Source organism: Silurus aristotelis (assembly GCF_946808225.1).
Source record: "Silurus aristotelis genome assembly, chromosome: 25".
In the NCBI taxonomy this organism is placed as follows: Eukaryota; Metazoa; Chordata; class Actinopteri; order Siluriformes; family Siluridae; genus Silurus; species Silurus aristotelis.
Window position 1 is genome coordinate 10792989 of NC_139598.1, and position 20608 is coordinate 10813596.

Consider the following 20608-nt stretch of genomic DNA (forward strand, 5'->3'; position numbering starts at 1 on the left):
CAGCTAAAAAGCCGTGCATTTAAAAGGCTTATGACTTTAAATAAAGTGAACCTTCACAATTGTGTACATTTGACTTTGAAGACAAAGACCCGGCAGTGGCGTTACTTTTTAGGCAGCTTAAGTACAATGAAGGCTGTGAAGACGAGTAATATATTTTCTGTGATGATGAACAGGTTTCGTTAATATGGTATGAAACAGTAAACTGAAAATTAACTGATTTCACATGCAAGTGTTTAAAATATTACAAATATAGAAGTCTTGACACTGACTGGATAAATGCTACATTTGGGAATTAGACACTTTATTCTTCATGGAAAACCTGCCAGCATTCCAGAAAAATCCTCAAATTCTAATTACCCAGTATTTATCCTCCACCTTGATTTCCTGTTTTTCATTAGACCAATGACATAGTTTGTCATTACAGCATACACACACAAAAGCAGAAAAGAGCAAGACCTGTCCCCTGCAGCATGCTGTTTAACTCCTAACAATCAGAGAGCTGAGACACTCACTAGTTGAAGGACACAATGACTTTTTTCAACAGCTATTTTGTTAGACTTTGATTAATGAGAACTGCTTTAAATTGAATCAGACAGCCTCCTGATTTTCTTTTGCCATTTTACTAAATATATAACAGGGAAAAGAATTTATCTGTGCCCCATTTACAGATCATTATAATTCAGCAAACAAGTGGTTTAGAACACAGGACATTTTATGCAATCACTACACCTCTTTAAATTCAAATAGATTTTTTCATGAGATAATATTTCTTCAGGGGGAAAAAAAGTCCTAAACCAATTTATTCTAACTTTCTAGAGTTATCAGCATTTACTTTTACATTTATGATTTTGAATTTAGATTTTGAAAGTCTTAAACTGTAATGATCTGACAAAGTTAAGATGGTAATGCTGTGGGTATAATTTGCTGGTAATTAAAAAACATGAGTGGTACTGCTTACAACAATCATTCCTCTCTCTCTCTCTCTCTCTCTCTCTCTCTCTCTCTCTCTCTCTCTCTCTCTCTCTCTCTCTCTCTCTCTCTCACACACACACACACACACACACACACACACACACACACACACACACACACACACACACACACACACACACACACACACACACACACACACAAACACACACAGTAAATTAGGTCTAAAGCTAAATTGTAAGAACAATGTTGGTTTTCTTTTAAGTGCTATCTTATTCCAAGACTCCTAATCAAACAAGCCCTGGGCTATCATAGGGGTAAACATCTGAGAAGCTGCTTGGCAGCCTTTCAACACTCTGAGCTGCAGCCGATGGATAAGAGATGCCTGGCAAGCTTCACACTTATAGGAAAATGCTCCAAACTGCTTGAACAAACGTCTCTGTTTTTAATGTAAAAATAACTACCTTTTCACCAAACAAATGGATAGCAAATATGGCAGTTGACATTCACACAGTTCCAAAACTTTTAAAGAAAGACGTGTCACTTGCATTTACATTGTCCAGTCAAAGTAAAAAAAAAAAAAAAAAAAAACACGCATAGAAATGACAAACTTTTGTGTGAAAAGATGCCATTACTTAGTGGCACATGCAAGTGAAAAACAGATGATATCTGTCCTTTCCATCATAATCCAGTTTGCACCTGATAAGTAACAAGTCTGCTGCTGCAAAGTTTTGCATCCTCTCTGATCAGTTTAAACTGGCCATCCTTCATGTTACTGCATCCTTTTAAAATCTGAGAGTCTGACTTTTCTTAGAAGACTGGGGTGACTGGATGGAGAACCCCATACAATTTGCTCAGAGGTCAGTAATTTACACAGTCTGAGAGAGTGGTCGGCCTTTCCTGCTGCTCAGCATTCTTTTCCATAACTCTGCCAGAGGAGGAAGCTTCATTTTGTCTTTGTTTTTGCTGTAGACATTTAGAAAGATCCCAAAGATCACCAGTAGGCCTCCCCACACATACCTGAATGGGGAAAGATAAATACAGATGAAGCAGTCATGTATATTAACATGAAAAACTTAGCATATAGAAAAGAAAACAGCAATATTTCACAAGTATAAATATAATAGTCAAATGCAAATATATGCATTTTGCAGCGTACTGTCTTTAGTATTGCTTAGAAGTGTTTCTTCTCTAAGATGTTTAATCAAGGGTTGTACCTGATGGTAACCTTCAGAAGAAAATGCTTTTATTAGAAACATAAAAATCGATACATTTGGGTAATTACCGCTTCTTGTTTTGATACCAGTTCCTGCTTATCCACATTTAAATTACTTAACTATTATTACTGAATATGTGCTTCAACTATATCTCTGTTATCAAATCTCACAGATCCTGAAATTCATACTTGCAATCCAGGGGCCCGTTCTTCATACATCACTACATTTTACATTCAAAAGATCATATTACATATCCAAGATCCTCTAATCGAGGTAACTGTGTTCTGGCTACTACAACCTTTGAAACACGTGCAGAGATTATTAGTATAACAGGATTCAGTTAAAGATGAGCGATAACATCTAATATGATAGATAACATGTGTTGCTTGAAAAGGCTATATACAGAAATAGAAGAAAGCTTGGTCTGCAACACAGCAATTGGCTGATTAGTAGTGCAATGGGTAATAAACATGCACAGTTCTTTTTACTACTGCAGTGAAAGAGTTATTTCTCAAAGATTATGAAGAATATGGAAACCTCATGAACACCATGAAATCTGCGAAAACTAGGAGATAAGATCAAATGAAACAAACATAAGTGTTTTTCATGTTATTGTTTTTCAGTTTAATTTTTTTTTATATGTCCAAGCCACCACAGGACCCAATAGAACTTTAGTATCAAGTAAACGTGAAATATTTCATTCTTAATTTAATTTGTTTTGACAAAAGACATCTAAAGCAGCTTCAATACAGAACTAATTATAACATACTAAACAACTGTAATTTTTTCCACTATTTATGCTGTACTCAATGGGACACTTTTAATGAGGCTTAAAAATTTATTTGATGCGAAAAACATTTTTCAAAAGTAAAGTATCATGCTATGCTAAAGGATCCAGTCTATCCTGCATTATGCATTAAATTTCTCTTGTACAAATGGAGAGGACATGGCTAGTGTGTTGTCTCCACTTATAAAGGCATGATCTAATCCTGTTTACATGGAATAAACCTTTTCCCAAGCAGGTACAATCTTATTGACCTGTTGCTATGACAGCAACACCAGGATGAGCTTTGAAGAACCAGACAATCCTGGATCATGTCAAATCTTCAACAACATTATCCAGCTAACTGATTAATAAACATGCAAAGAAAAGACCCCAGATGCTAAAACACCAGTAACCTCATCTATCCACATGAAGAAAGGAAGCAAAGTCCAGGAATGAAGTGAAGGAGCTGCCACCCATCACTCTGGTTCGTCATCTGCTGAGGCAGTGAGCAGACTGAAATCATGGAGTTCACAGGTTGAGCTCAAGAAAGCTTTTTAGCGGATGCTGAAAGGCATTACAACCTTGATATGGACTCAACCCTAAGTTTATCAGGTCCTCGTGAGGTGATGCTTTCAGTCAAGAGCTACTCTATCTGACACATCTCGTTAGGACTTATGCTATGCCACTGGTGGTGGCCTGCCAGACCAGCCCAAACCAAAGCTGATACACCACCACTTCCAAAATTGTTCCCCTAAGGATGATAATGCACCAATACACACAGTATGACAAGTGACATGAACGTGATGACAATGAAAGTGAACATCTTCCATGGCCTGCACAGTCAGCAGACCTGAATATTATTCAGCAACTTTGGGGTATTTTGGAGGACTGTGAGAAAGATTTCCTACACCAGTATCACATAACCGGACCACTGTTCTGCTTAAAATAAATCTAGCTACTGTGGAGCACTTATCTATCATTCCCAAGATAAATTAGCCACAAAAAGAGGCCCTATACTATACAAATAAATTATTGTGGTCTAAAAATAGGTGTTACAGTTTTATTTTCCAATCCCTGTACATGCGCATTCTACTGAACTAAAAGAAGAACTTATTTTTCTGCTGAAATGCATTTTTGCAACATGCATGCTCTGAAAAGCTCACTTACTGAAAAGTGAAAGGTTTTGAGAAGAACAAAAAGGACAAGACAATCGTCATGGCCTTTCTTCCTGTGGTCACTAAATAAACAAACAGACAGACAAAATCAATTCATTAAAATAATTTTACTTAAAATATTTTAAAATAAAGCAGACTGGCATATCTCACCTGTTACTGCAACCAGAGCTCCAAAAAGTTTTATCAAAGCCAGAACAAAGGAGATGCCAAAGTAACCAGTCAAAGAAAAGAAGAATGCATAACCATATGTGGTCACTGGATGCTGAATAAAAAAATACAAAATAAAATAAATAAAAAGATTAGAAAAATGACACTCAAAACTATTTGCACACAAAACACAAGCTTTTATTAGACAAATACCATTTGACTCCTTCTCACAACAGTGCAAGTACAGTGGGGGAAATAATTATTTGATCCCCCTTACAAAGAAATGAACAGTCTAGAATTTTTATGGTAGGTTCATTTTAACAGAGAGAAAGAATAACAAATAAAAAATCCAGAAAGATTATCATTATATATAAATTACTTTGTATTTGATCAAATAAAATAAGTATTTGATTTCCTACCAACCAACATGACCATAAACATACAGCCAAGATAACAATCTGATGGTCTTGTAGCCCATTCCAGCCTTGTGCAGCGTTACAATCTTGTCCCTAATGCTCTTTGGTCTTTCCCATGGTGATGGATTGGTTTGAATGGAAGAGGTTGATTCTGTGACTGGTGTCTTTTATACACATAACGAGTTGACATTGGGAGTACTTTCCTAAAGGTACAGGACTAATTTGGGTGTGTGGGAGTCAGAATTCTTGCTAATTTGGTACGAGATCAAATACTTATTTTACTCGATCAAATACAAATCAATTTATAACCTTTCTTTAATGTTTTTTTTATATTCTGTCTCTTTCTGTCAAAATGTTTTTTTAACTAGATTTTAGTTTTTGCTTATTACAAACTTTAAATTTCAGAAAGTATTAAGAAAGCTTCTATTTTGTGTACAGGTATTTTGTGTGAAGAAATGAATACATTTTTTTTTTTACCTTTATTCAGGACTATGTATTAGTGATTACCGTATTTTTCGGACTATAAGCTGCTACTTTTTTCCCACGTTTTGAACCCCGTGGCTTAAACAACGAAAGAAATAGTTGTGAAAGGAAGGAGGAAGACAGTGAACAATGACTTTCTTGGTCGGCTACTGTTTAGATACAAGCCGTTGTAGCGTGTTGAGTCTGGGTGAAGGGAGAGCTCGCTAACTTCAGTTGCAAATTAAATCATATAAGCACAGACAGGTTTCCAAAACTTGTGCTTTTTTATTTTTCTTGGCAACAGCGTTATGGGTTAGTCAAAGAAACTTAGAAATGAGCATCAGAAAATAATAAGCACCAGAACATAATGAGCACATAATCCTCAGTCTCCAAACGCACACACATGCAGTTATACCGGCAGAATGCAGTTACGTGCTGTTCCCAAAATGGCGCTCTGCTCTTAACAGAGCCACAACATATTTCACCCGTTACACCGTGTAACGGTGACAGACACTGTCAGACAGACACTGTCTTTCGGTAAAGCCTGTGTAAAGTTTATTAGTTTCAGTGTAGACAGAACAGGCTTATACACAGGTGCGGCTTATTTATGTTAAAAATAAAAATATTTGTAAAATTCAGTGGGTGCTCAGTGGGTGCTTTATAGTCCAGAAATTACGGTATATGTTCTAAACGAGTCTACACCATCAGGATATGCTTATATGCATGGGCCCTGTCAGAATGGTTGTGGGGGTGGTGTAGCGACCATTCATAGTGCCCTACTTAATGTTAAGATTTAGGTTTAAATCATTTGAAGTGCTAGTTCTTAAGGTTGTACTTTCAGACATACATGGAAAACCTCTATTATCGCTCACTCTGTACAGACACCCAGGGCCCTACGTTGATTTTCTTTAAGAGTTTGCTCATTTTCATTCAGACCTCTTGATCAATTTTGATAAAGTACTGCTTGTAGGAGGTTTTAATATTCATGCAGTAGATGCAAATGATGCCCTAGGAGTATCATTTGTGGACTTATTAAACTTTTTTGGGGTTAAACAACACATCACTAGACCAACTCATGGTTTTATTTACATACTAGACTAAATATCCCACCGAGCAGATGTCACTGATAAAGATATTCAACCTCAGAGTGATGACATCACAGACCATTCATATTGTACACACTACCGGTAGGGCAGATTAGCCGTGTCCCACCACGTTATCTACTTGGTAGGACTATTGTTCCGACCACTAAGGACAGATTCACAAATAACCTGCCTGATCTTAATTTCTCACTAAACCCCCTAAATGCTAATAATCTTTAATTTGAATTGAAATTGAACTTGAATTTTTAACCATTCGGTTAAAAAAGGTTAGAGAAAAAATAGTCATTTTCCATAGTCATTTGAGATTATGGAACCAGGAGCTACCAAGCAACTGGTTCCATAATCTTAAATGACTGTATAAGACTGTAGAAAGTACATTACTTATAATCTTACATTCCAGTGCTTATCTTAGTTCTCACTCTCCAGTGTTCTGTATTTTTTAAAGACTATAATCACACTCTTGATATCACCGAAATGAGAATGGGTTCCCCTTTTAAGTCTGGTTTCTCTCAAAGTTTCTTCCTCATAACATCTAAGGGAGTTCTTCCTTGCCACAGTCACCATGGCTTGCTCATGAGGTATAAATACACATCGTTTACCTTAACTGTTAAATTCTGTAAAGCTGCTTTGAGACAATGTCTGTTGAAAATACAATTTTCTTGTCTTTTATTGAGTTTTATAGAACCTTTGGCAGTTTTTACATCTTACAGCTGTACAGCTTCAAGTCTTCTTTGGTAAGTCTGTACAAACTGTAAGTATAAGGCAAATCCTTTTCACGTTCAATCAGAGTAAATAGGGAACACTTCTAAGGGAACACTTCTTTTGATTCCTAATGATCAAAAAGTAAATCATAAAAACACTCTGCTGTCATAGATAGCAACAACTGTAAACACAACACACAAAAAAAACCCAACAACAACTGTTATAGCACCCTTATGAATTCATATGAGTAAAATATACAGTTGTATGCAAAAGTTTAGGAACCCCTGACAATGTCCATGATTTTCATTTATAAATATTTGGGTGTTTGGATCAGCAATTTCTTTTTGATCTATCAAATAACTGAAGGGGACAGTAATATTTCAGTAGTGAAATTAGGTTTATTGGATTAACAGAAAATGCGCAATATGCATCAAAACAAAATTAGACAGGTGCATAAATTTGGGCACCCTTGTCATTTTGTTGATTTGAATACCTGTAATTACTTAGCACTGATTAATTGGAACATTGGTTTGGTGAGCTCATTAAGCCTTGACCTTCATAGACAGGTGCATCCCATCATGAGAATAGGTATTTGAGGTGGCCAATTGCAAGTTGTTGTTCTATTTGACTCTCCTCTGAAGAGTGGCAACATAGGGGTCTCAAAACAACTCTCAAATGACCTGAAAACAAAGATTGTTTAACATTATGGTTTAGGGGAAGGCTACAAAAAGTTAGCGCAGAGATATAAGCTGTCAGTTTCCACTGTGAGGAACATGGTTAGAAAATGGAAGACCACAGGCACAGTTCTTGTTAAGGCCAGAAGTGGCAGGCCACATAAAATATTGGAGAGGCAAAGGCGAAGGATGGTGAGAACTGTCAAAAACAGCCCACAGACCATCTCCAAAGACCTACAACATCAACTTGCTGCAGATGTGCATCGTTCAACAATTCAGCGCACTTTGCACAAGGAGAAGCTGTATGGGAAAGTGATGCAAAAGAAGCCTTTTCTGCACACACGCCACAATGGAGTTGCTTGAGGTATGCAAACGCACATTTGGACAAGCCAGCTTCATTTTGGAATAAGATGCTGTGGACTGCTGAAACAAAGATTTAGTTATTTGGTCATAACAAGGGTCGTTATGCATGGCGGCAAAAGAACACAGCGTTCTAAGAAAAACACTTGCTACCCACAGTAAAATTTGGGCGAGGTTCCATCATGCTGTGGGGCTGCGTGGCCAGTGCCGGTACTGGGAATCTGGTTGAAGTTAAGGGTCGCACGGATTCCACTCAATATCAGCAGATTCTTGAGGATAATGTTGAGAAATCAGTCACAAAGGTGAAGTTACGCCGGGGTGAATATTTCAACAAGACAACGACCCAGAACACTGCTCAAAATCTACTCGGGCATTTATGCAGAGGAACAAGTACAATGTTCTGGAATGGCCATCCCAGCCCCCAGACCTAAAGGTCATTGAACATCTGTGGGGTGATTTGAAGCTGGCTGTCCATGCTCGGCAACCATAAAACCTAACTGAACTGGAGATGTTTTGTAAGGAGGAATGGTCCAAAATACATTCATCCAGAATCCAGACACTCATTACAGGCTATAGGAAGCATCTAGAGGCTGTTATTTCTGCTAAAGGAGGCACTACAAAATATTTGTGATTTTTCTGTTGGGGTGCCCAAATTTATGCACCTGTCTAATTTCGTTTTGATGCATATTGTGCATTTTCTGTTAATCCAATAAACCTAATTTCACTACTGAAATAGTACTGTGTTCTTCAGTTATTTGATAGATCAAAATGAAATTGCTGATCCAAACACCCAAATATTTATAAATGAAAATCATGGACATTGTCAGGGGATTCCTAAACATTTGCATACAACTGAAGTATATTCCTATAAATATTTTACATTTTTAGTACACCTAAGTGACAAGGAACAGGAATTTGCTCGATCATGTCATCCTGTTTTGTAGACGTATAAATATGAGGTTACATATGGGCCAAATTTACTCATGTTAATGGGTAAGACAATGAAATATAGCTGTGATGTGCAGCAAAAGGTTGTAGAGGTTTACAAAATTGGAAGTGGCAATATAAAAATTGCTAAATTCCACCATCTTGGTAAAAAGATTTAAATGTACTTGACAATTATTATGAAGTTAACAAGGAAGAGAATTTCTATATTTTTACAACTCACTGTACAAAGGATGGTTCAAGTGGGCAAAAAACTAAGGGTCACAGCTGGTGAATTAATTAATTAATTAATTATATCTTCAGGTCAGAAAAGTCTCTAAAACTTCTCTGAAGTCACTTTCAACAGGTTATCTGTTTTAAGAAAAAGAAAAAAAAATTCTCTACTGTCATCTAAAAGAAGCTACAGGTGCCTCAGAGACTGAAGTATCAGCGGCAAGGGACAATTTTTTTATTTTATTTATATACTGCTCATTTGCATGCTCATTTCCATTAATATATCATGTCACAGTCGAAAGGTGTGCACACAAGAAAGGTGTGTATGCATCTCTATCATCTTGTTATGAGGATAGTAAAGCCTAATGCATTTAATTGAATATGCTAACTGTAGATCACTTATGCTTTTACACACAGAGCAACAATATTTCTTTTAGCTTGCATAAAATTATAATTTATAGTATGTACTTTATCATGATGTATGTAGCAACAAATTACAACCTAACTAGTTTAGTTGGATTGTAGTTAAACAGCACTTATTGGTGTGGTTACCTTTAATTGAGGTGATGCCATAAATGTTTTCTGTGATTGTACTTAAAAAAAAGTTCATTAAGGAAGAATCTCCTGTGCATCTTGAAAGGTTTATTTAAAAGACATATTATAAGAATATACAGTATTGTTTAAAATAATAGCAGTACAATGTGACTAACCAGAATAATCCAGGTTTTTACTATATTTTTTATTGCTACGTGGCAAACAAATTACCAGTAGGTGCAGTAGATTCTCAGAACAAACAAGACCCATCATTCATGATATGAATAATTCTAAATTAATGAATCTGCATTTATTCCAGCATCCCTGTAAAAGGGTCAAGTCAAGAGTGATGCTGCGCTTCCTTTTTATTAAATACCATGACAGCATGAGACTGTTGCACACTAAACTGATGTACATGGTCAAAGTGATCACTTGTTTTCCTCCCAATTTTATAATCTGGCTTTTTTTCTTTTTTTTTTTTTTTTTGCATAAGTAGGTTAAGATCATTCCAAAAAGAGAGAAGAGGAACTGAGGACTCTAGTTAATAATGTATATAGCAAATGCTTCAGAAATTTACAAAGATTGCTTGGCCTTCAAAGAAGAAAAAAAAAAAAAAAAAAAAAAAGTACTATTCTTAAAAGAAATTTGCTTGTATGCAGTTTATTTGTTACATTTTAAATTAGATGAAAATTTAATAAAACATAAGGTGTTTTTACACCATTCAGTGCACCATGAATAGAATTTTTAAATATTTAAATATTTTTCTTAATTTTTATGTTTAACTTTAACCAGATATTTAAAATGCTATGACTTTTCTTCTGGTTACAGAAGAGAAACATTACCAATCAGACTGTATGTTTCAGAACTATATAGTACAAAATAGTATACATTCCCCAGGCCTGTGCACAAATATGTATTAAAAAATTTAACTTAAAATTTTAAACTATCAACTTTCAAAACTGGATTAAAAACATTTTCAAGTGTGTTATGTGGATTGTATTAGTTTAATATGTTTAAAACTGACCTGAGCACAGAAGGCCACTGCAGGTCCCAGACCTCCCATACACAAAAGTCCAAGCAGAATATACACAAACCCAATGGAATAGGAATACAACACCTTTAACACATACAAAGAAAGAGAAACTGATTCAGAGACAAAGATTAGAGTTATATGACATGTTTTGCTGTTTTAGACAAGCATTACCACGGTAATGTTTTACCATTTCTGAGTTTGATCCATTGTGTAGCTTCATTGCTTTCTCCTGCACATTTCCAATAGCAGCATCAGCACAAAGCGCCAGGGAAATAAGGATAACACCTGCCAAAATCAGATACACCACAAACAAGCTTTTAATACTGCTGCATGATGTTAGTAGTACATTATGCATTTGCTATATTTCACTTGAATAAATCTTTCTTAAACAAATTACTTAAAAATACTATTATTATTATTATTATTAATAATAATAATAATAATAATAATAATAATAATAATAATAATAATGAGCTATTGCTGTCTGTTCAGATGCATCTTACAAGTTGCTCTTGTGGTACAACCCTCTAGTGAATAAAAATGGCTTCTTTTGACCAGCATATTACCTGTCACATTGAAGTTTGGGGCAATCTTGCTGTCAGCCAGCGTAAACCAGACAAGGCCGAGACTCATGCACAGAGCAGCAATAACGTCTGCAAAATTGTACCGTTTCCCTGCAACACAATCAATCACTGTAAAAGAGCAATGATCCTCCCAGAAACAGCATCTTTAATAACTTTCTGTTCTAGTTTAGGCATCAATGGTCATAAGGTCTTGCTTGGCATAATTTTAGTAGCTCCACAAAGGCCTTTAAAAGCTCCCATTAGTCATGGACATCAGTGTCTCTGCTTAACCCCCTAAATAAGCAGTAGCACTATAGTTGGGTAGAGAGAGAAGTGAGATGAGTATGTCCTTCGGATCAGAAACTGAGAGCAGCCATCATAAAACTAGCTGCAGGTTGCCTCTTTGAAGAAGGTCAGCACTCTAGTAGAGGATTCTTTTATCAGTACAACAACAAAGAATGTGAGACTGAAGGAAAAAAAAAAAGCACAACATGTCTCTTGTTTTCCTTGATTGCCTCCAAATCTGTAAAAGGAAAGGAGAGATGAGTAGAGAAAGTCTTCCTGAACTTTTCTATGCCATGGGAGGACAAGGTGACAGCAATGTACTTTGTATTGCTTTTAGTCTGCTTAGCTTTGATAAACTAGCATCTAGCTTTCAATTAAGAACCTACACATCAGACCCAGGGGATCACCACACTACAATGCTGGGATTTAAAGAAAAGAAAAACTATAAAGACATTAAATGATAAAGGGTGTACTCTTCTGTTGCTATCTCACTCATTTTCTTTTTGTTTGAGCCAATTATGGAATCATCCAAATTCAACAAAAAGAAGATACCTTGTATGAAAATTCCTCCAATCATAACAGGAATGAGTTTGCAGCATTTGAAGATGACTTGTGTTGGGTAGTTCAAGTATCCTAGTGATGTATTGGAGAGACCCATGGTCCCGACTGTTAGAAATGCTATGATCATATATGTCTTTCCAGGAATTCTGAAAAAGTGGTTCAAAGTAAAATAAAATGGTTATACCAAAAACTGCACATCTCCAAAGCTATCAGACACAGCTAGTCTTTTGCTATCTAAACTAAGTTTTGTTTGAAATACAGAATTACACTAACTATGTAATAATGAGTTCACATGCTTAAACCTCTCAGTTGGGTAAGAAATATGAAACAAAATCAGGTAACATGTATTACTACTAACTTTAAACCGTATTACAGAAGAAACTAATACTTTATATGCTCCGGATGAACAACAACAAAAAAATTCCCCAAATCCTGGAAGTTTGTTTGTTTCTTTTTTTTTTCTAAACTTCTGAGTGCTCTGTTTGTTTACATGCCTGCCCTTCTCTCACCTTATTGGCTGTGACTCCAGTGAATCGCCAAGTAATAAAAACTATTCATATTTTTACTATAACAGTGTAGTTATATTAGCAATGCTCAAGCTCTTGCAGCTTTCCTTTTAGATAAAACTGCTAATGTATTTATGAGCTTCCTGCAGATTTATTTTTAGAATTAACAATTTGCCAAAGCAAGCGAGATAAAATCTATAGACCATTACTTTGTGTTATCTGGAAATGACCAGAGGAATATTTCCTCTTTCTCCTTATTTGCTGCAGTCCATTTTCCTTTATGTATGAATTTATGATAACATCTGAGGGTTCTGAACTACTGTATGACATGTATTTACAAATTTGCCATTAACCCAACCTGCCAAAAAAACTTTTTGCAGTGAGTCATACAATTGTCAGAAAAATTTGCAGCGGCCTAGACCTCATTTAAACATATCTGTTTCTTGTCTGACTCAGGAGTTACATATAGAATGTTTGCATGTACATTTTTATATTTGCATGTAAGGAGTAGTTCTTTCCAGTCAGGTTGTTACCATTTCTTTTTTGCATTTCTCACCTCCTCCTCTTGTCCTGAGTAAGCTGCAGCTCTACCAGTCCAAACATGGAATAGAACCCAAACTGGACCAGGGTAAGATACCAGCCAAAAGGTTTAAAACCTTCTACAGAAAATATAAGCTCCTAAAAACAGAAGAAATTTGAAAATTAAACTATGAACACACCTTCAGGCAAAACATTAGGACTTTAGAAGATTATGATCACTGAGTGAATAACACTGATAATAACTCTCTCTTCATCATGGCACCTGTAAGTGGATATAGTAGGCAGCAAGTGCACATTTTGTCCTCAAAATTAAAAACAGAAAAAAAATCCAACGGATGAGCTCCTGTAGCTCAAATTGCTGAAGAAGTTAATGCTGTTAATGTTTGACGGGTCAGGACTTTTCTGGCAGCAAAAACGGAAACAAAATATTAGACAGGTGGTCATAATGTTATGCCTGATCGATGGTCATAATTAGAGGTCAACCAATATGGGTTTTACTCCGACCGATGCCGATATTTAGAAATCATGGCAGATATCTGATGCCAATTTTCTCTCATAAAATCTAATAGTTAACTAATAAGACATGATACAGAAAATTGCTTAAATGAAACATTTTTGAACACCACAGGCCACTTCAATCAGTGCACTTGTGAGCAGATTTTGGTCCCTGAGTCTACCCTAAACTACAGCTGGTTGAAGACTCACTAACAACACAATTCCAAAAAAAAAAAACCTTACTCTCATTCTCTCTCCAAAAGCATCATCATATTTAACCAATGAAATATATAAGGCTAGATTAAAAACTGCTTAATTTTTTTCGCATTGTTGGCTCGAGTTGGACGGCATCTGCTGTTTTTCGGCAATTCTGCATGTTTGGCAGAGGCGGAGCTTGTCGACGAGAAAGAGAACCCCGAATATTTTTTTAGATTAGTGGATTATCAAAAAGAAAATAATGGAACACTCGTTGTCATTCTTGCTCTTGTCTTTTCAACTTAGCAGAGATGATTGAAAAAACCTACATGAACGCCTGCTTGATAACGCTGCTTATTTATATATTTAGTTCCGGTTTCCCTGTTTGGATGCCAAATATAGATTACTGCCACCTGCTGGTATGGGAGATTTATGTTCTCTCACACAAGCGGTTTGGTGTAAGATGAGCCTGAATAATAATCGGCCTAATTTGCAGCACAAATTGGCCGATGCCGATTAATTAAAAAGTCAGCCTGGCTGATCAATCAGTCGACCTCTAGTCATAATGTTATGCCTGGTGGGTTTATGAATATAGTGCAGGGGTGGCCGAGCCGCATGCGGCTTTTTGGCTAGTTTCATGCGGCTCTTACGTTCATATCGAAGTTTGTGTTTTTTTAATGTGCGTGTTTGCTTCGCTTGAGTTCAATACGGTATTTTTAAGTCTTCAATGAGCTTGCCCCTACTGGGAAACTTTGCGGTATATTCATCTCACACACATGCGCATTTGACGAAAATACTGTATTGAACTCAAGCGAAGTGAACACGCACATTCAAAAAAAAAAACACAAACAAAGTCTGTGTTTTCTACCCTGAAACACGTGAAATCAAAGCATCGATCTGTTCTGACTGACACCCATGTGAAAGAATTGCTTCGAGTGGCAACAACGGAATACGAGCCAGATTTGAAGAGGATTGTTCAAGGCAAGGAATGCCAAAAGTCCCACTTAGTAACATGCATAGTAAAAGAAAAAGCTATTGTAAATTATTATATTTTTGTTTGTGGACTTGGTTAAACTGAGAGTTTGTGTGTGTGTGAGACAGTGCACACAATGTTCATTGTTGAAAATGACTGTCCTGTGGTCTTCGAACTATAGGAGTCAATTTGTCATTACGTTGGTGTGTGACATTTACAATAAATCTGGCTGAGCAGAGGTGTGTGTGTGTGTGTGTGTGTGTGTGTGTGTGTTAAAGTAAGGGATGGGTGATGTTCATGTGTGCCCATGTGTATGATGTGGCTCTTTGTGGTAACACAGTAAAAAATGTGGCTCTCGGTCTCTGACTGGTTGGCCACCCCTGATATAGTGCATCAAACTTTAGGGCTTTGGTGCTCTACGTCACTACAGATATAATCAATGTCTAAGAGTTTATGTTACAAGGTAATTTGGGAACACTTGTAAGACTGCTCATTCAACAATAATTTATTCAGCCAATAATGTGCCAGGACAACAATTAAAGGTAAATAGGCAGATACAGGTTAAGCACTAGTTCAGGGGTGGCCAACCAGTCAGAGGCCGAGATAAATTTTTTTTACTGTGTTACCGCAAAGAGCCACATCATACACATGGGCACACATGAACATCACCCATCCCTTACTTTAACTAACACACACACACACACACACACACACACACACACACACACACACACACACACACACACCTCTGCTCAGCCAGATTTATTGTAAATGTCACACACCAACATAATGACAGAAATTGACTCCTACAGTTCTAAGACCACAGGCCAGTCATTTTCAACAATGAACATTGTGTGCACTGTCTCACACACACACAAACTCTCAGTTCAACCAATTCCACAAACAAAAATATAATAATTTACAATAGCTTTTTCTTTTACTATGCATGTTACTTAGTGGGACTTTTGGCATTCCTTGCCTTGAACAATCCTCTTCAAATCTGGCTCGTATTCCGTTGTTGCCACTCGAAGCAATTCTTTCACATGGGTGTCAGTCAGAACAGATCGATGCTTTGATTTCACGTGTTTCAGGGTAGAAAACACAGACTTTGTTTGTGTTTTTTTTTTTATGTGCGTGTTCACGTCGCTTGAGTTCAATACAGTATTTTCGTGAAATGCGCATGTGTGTGAGATGAATATACCGCAAAGTTTCCCAGTAGGGGCAAGCTCATTGAAGACTTAAAAATACTGTATTAAACTCAAGCGAAGCAAACACGCACATTAAAAAAACACAAACACAAACTTCGATATGAACGTAAGAGCTGCATGAAACTAGCCAAAGAGCCGCATGCGGCTACTAGTTTATGTTTCTATCAAACAAGGAAAAACAATTAAAACCATTTAATGGAAGTTGTGAAGGCAAAATGACTCATCAATGAGAGATCAGAGAAAATTGGTGACACGTTTCATCGAACAGGAAGACCAACTCAAATATCTCAAATAATGTAAAAGCCTCAAACATTCCACAACCTCAGTAAGCAGGAAAGCATCTAAAAATTAGAATGACCAGATTAGTTTAAATTGACAGAAAGTCTATAGTAACTGATGGTTCTTTACAGCCCATCCCAATCAAGGTTTATATGCTACATGCTGAAATGCTTTTCTGCTTACCATCTTTGTAAAGAGTGATTTATATAATTTATTATTTCCTTCCTGGCAACTTAAACCAATGTAGCCATTTTACTTTCATCAATCCACAGAACTGTCAGTCACTTTTGTGTTTTTCACACAATCCTGTTAACTGTTGTAACTGTAAACTCCTCATCAGGCATATGCAGAAAGTGGTAGAAAATGGCACACAGGGTGCAAAAAGGTGAATGAACTGCAAAAGCATAATCTAAAAACAGGACAGATAAAACTAAGGAACTGAATGATGCAGCCAACTGCTGATGTTGGCAGGTTTTAGGACAAACAGGAATCTCTTTGGTAAGGGTGATCAAGTTATTTGCAAATGCAATTTTAGCTCATCTCTGCCAGCAACACTCAAACTTACTTTTGAGAATACCATGGCCATTGAAGACACGGCTTATTCGTATTTTCATATTGTGTGAAATTTTTTTTCCTTTATTAAAAAAAAAAAATCTGAAATTAACTGGTGAAATACATACTAGGTGTGTAACAGTACACAAAAATCACTGTTTGGTACGTCCCTCAATTTTTAGGTCACGGTTCAGTACAATTTTGGTATAGTTAGAGGGAAGAATTGCAAAACATAAAATTGCTTATCTTTTTTTTTTTTTAACATGGTTTATTATTATTAACATTTGTAAACAAACAGTTTACATTTTTAGAACAATTTAAAATAAAATGCCTGCTTAGTTAATTAATATATCTAATAATATATTATATAAAAAAAAAATTTATATATAAAAATTAAATAGAATAAATCAAATGAATGCAATACACTTATTGTATTGATTAAATTGAGCAATTGATTAAAGTGGCACAAATAAAATTGATACAAAAATGTAATAAATGAAAAAATTTAATTAACTATTTGACATTTGTGAAACCCAATTTGTGTTTGTGTTTGTGTGTGTGCTTTACATGTAATATTACATTTTCGAAAGATATGCTCTACTTAACTGATCTATTATTTTAACATAATTTAACAAATATCTTCATCCTTCATTTGTTTATTTGCTTGATATGCAGCATTTTCAGTATTTTCTCTTTGTAAGATAAATTCTTGAAGCAAACGCTACAGAATCCATATCGCTGGACTGTCCCAAAACAACACACTACACATCGTATTTTCGGTACGGAGTGAGTAGCCACAGTAACACTGTGCTAACTCTAGTTTCTGGCATTGTTGTGTATGTTTTAAAGTTTAATAATAATTTCAGAAATGCGCTCAAAGTGCGAGGCGGAAACTAAAACTTTTATTTTTTTTACTTTTCACTTAATATATTCCAGAGGGAACTCAGGATTTAACTATGCAAGTATAAAGGATTGAGGTTGGCACACGTGTACCAAACCGAAAGCTACTTTGTATGGTTTCGGTACGAATACGTGTACCATTACACCCAATACATACACACACAAGCTGTTCACCAAATATGGCAATTTGACTGTGTATCTTTACACAGCTGTGCATGTGTAGGCGCAAGCAGAGTGATGCAGAAAGTGGAGAATTTGCAATGCATGAGATAAACTGAGATTCTTGGTTATTGCAAGCGTCTGGTGGCAGGTTATCAAAACATCAGCGATATAATGACTTGGCATGAGGTCATGTCTATCATGTGTTCCTTTGCAAAATCTGTGTTGATTCAAAATATGTTGAGGTGCATCCCTATTGATATAGAAATATAGAAGTCAGTCATTACAATATAATTCTACCATACAGTTGAGAGGTATGCTGCCACTGGTATAAACAGGGAGAACAACAGTTATGTCAGTGCTGGTATAACAACAGAAATTTGTACCTGAAGGTAGCCATAGATGAGGTAAAAAACAAATACTCCAGTCACACAGATGAAGAACTGCGTGGGAGTGCTGAAACTGCTCAGGTTCACCCCTAGCACTCGGAGCTCCTCTATGGATTTGATGTGCGGGGACATCGACTCTGCGGAGGAGGGTATCGAGATGGAGATGTGCTTTCGGGAGTTATAGTTGATTAAGCTGTATTTGGAACTCATTGTGTCTGTACCCTCCTGTGGATTTACAAATGATATCATCAACATCATGACATGTCCTTAATATACAAAGGACTACATTTTTGTTTTGGAGTCATTTGGGATGTGGGCAAAATATAATAATCTAAATGATAGCTGAAATATGAGACTTGTTCATACTGAATGTACACTGCTGTGATCATGTGCTGTGGATACAAGGTGTACATTTGCAATGACACTAATGTAAATATTTTTTTTCTCTTATACTAATAGTTCAAATTTAGCTGAAGTAGAAACTCGTGGATTAAAAGAAACTGAAACTCCCAACCATTCAAATAAATAATTAAGACTTAATTTAGGACGAAAACTTAATCAGGCTTTTACTCTGCTTTAATGTTGATCGAAGACAAATCAGGGTACTGAAATCTATTGTGTGTTCAATCAAAATCTGTGCCATATGGTGTCAAATGTTCCAGTTTATCTAAACCAACTAGTTCGATTGGTCTATTCAGTCAACCTAATTTAGGATTGGACTGGACTTGAGTAAAGACTGTCTTTGTGAAGGTGATCCAAACATAGTTTTCTCTGGCCGGCTGGAAATGGCATCTTACCTGAACTTATGACAGTAGGCAAAATCGTCGATACGTGGAAAACATCAGAGGACAGAAAATCGCCTCTGCTTTCAGACTATCAAGTGGCCTGTAAAATAACTGAAAAGCCAGCCATGGCGACTAGCCACAATGTTATTCATTTACCAAAATACGGAAAAGAGAGCTGGCTGAGAGGCGGCACGCAAAACTGAAACGCGTGCCACCTCATCATAGGAAAAGACAAACATTTACCAGAACCAGTAAAGCAAGCTTAAAGCTAAATGGCTACAAGGCTACGCAAAACTTCCGGGGTTAAAAATCAGCAGGTTAGCTCTATTGCTAGTTTGTTTTTGTTTTTTAAAAGATTAAGACAGAGCGGTTTATACGCCAACGCGAATTCTTCCAATTATTCTACAGTAACGCTGTGCTATTTCATGTTGTCATTTTCACAGCACCTTATTAGACACTTGGTGCTAAAAGCACTTCCTTTCCTGCTTACAACCCTGTCCCGGTAGCGCTGTACACATGCGCAGGCGACACCCAGCAACTTCCTGTGGAGCCGGAACTTACAGTTTTGACGCCAAGGGGCGTGTTTAATGCTTGGCTATTTCATTTACTTTTTGCTTAAAATAATACTTTATTATACTTTTATTCAATCTTTGTCCCTAAACATCCGTACATTTCCGAATACTACATATTAACAGAAACCGGGGCTAAACACGAAAAAATAAGATAATCATAGAAAATCATAAGCCACATAATGGTTAAATCTTTCCTGACCAGTATTCGACCTGGCTGAAATTGTATAGTCTTGATTAATTCCATACCTTGTTTATTTCCTCAGATGATTCCATTGAATTGTGTTTGTTATGTAATGATGTCCCTACACATCTGACGTTTGGACTCTGTGATGTTTGTTTAAAAATAAAATAAGCTCTGTGAAACCTGTTAGTCCAGTCCACGTTATCATTGTGACTGTTCAAACTCTTCTGACCTCTTTTCAAGAGGCATGTTGAAAAACATATAGAACACAGTGTCTGCTGACATATAGAACACAGTGTCTGCAGATCTTACCAACCGAATACTGCTATAATTGCGGCAGATCCACTGATAATGACCGATCTCCAACATAAGCAGAAGGTCTCTCTCTGGCCATTAATTTCCCCTTACATCCGTGGCAGATGACAGAAATCTGCTCCATCCTTTGTTAGAGGTTAATTTACTCATGGATGGCATTATTCCCTCCCAGCCCCTTTCCCAATATAAAAATTCAGAGTGGACAGCCCCATCCTTCATCCATCTCAGATTTGATTGGAGTGGTATTGCCTTCTGTCCCGCTGAGCCTGTCTGCCACTATGGCCCAGCTTTATGACACTAAATAGCCTGGCTACAGTTTTTCCATCTATCCAAAAAATACTCTTAATAACTCATTCTACTGAATGAGAGCCGTCACTCCTGTGCCCTGCCAAGGATAACCCTGTCCACTGGATGTTTACGGGGTCACTAAGATACAGGCCTCGAAATGGCCAGAATGCAGGGGGTTAATTAAT

The 20608-nt window shown here is 36.6% G+C and overlaps 1 protein-coding gene across 3 annotated transcripts; it reads right to left on the reverse strand.

The window, feature by feature from the left end:
* Positions 1-1352: 1352 nt before the first annotated feature.
* slc35b3 (solute carrier family 35 member B3) lies at positions 1353-20029 on the reverse strand. 3 transcript variants are annotated; one of them, XM_083530007.1, is made up of 10 exons: positions 19886-20028; positions 18280-18507; positions 13149-13270; positions 12078-12232; positions 11244-11351; positions 10865-10962; positions 10669-10761; positions 4239-4350; positions 4081-4150; positions 1353-1950 (listed from the first exon to the last, which is right to left on the reverse strand). In XM_083530007.1, the coding sequence occupies exons 1-10, from the start codon at positions 19910-19912 to the stop codon at positions 1800-1802; spliced, it is 1164 nt and encodes a 387-aa protein (XP_083386133.1). In that variant the 5' UTR covers positions 19913-20028; the 3' UTR covers positions 1353-1799. The 3 variants fall into 3 exon arrangements, with proteins under 3 accessions (XP_083386133.1, XP_083386134.1, XP_083386135.1); XM_083530008.1 differs by lacking the exon at positions 19886-20028 and adding an exon at positions 19080-19612; XM_083530009.1 differs by lacking the exon at positions 4081-4150 and having other exon boundaries at positions 19886-20029.
* Between the last annotated feature and the right edge of the window lie 579 nt (positions 20030-20608).

Excerpts from the sequence above, each read along its gene's own strand:
- slc35b3 (XM_083530007.1), bottom strand. The coding sequence starts at position 19,912 with ATGGAATCATCTGAGGAAATAAACAAG. Across the intron at positions 10,762-10,864 it reads ATGGATCAAACTCAGAAATG|GTGTTGTATTCCTATTCCAT; the intron begins GTAAAACATTAC and ends TATGTGTTAAAG. Across the intron at positions 4,151-4,238 it reads AGCTCTGGTTGCAGTAACAG|TGACCACAGGAAGAAAGGCC; the intron begins GTGAGATATGCC and ends TTGTTTATTTAG.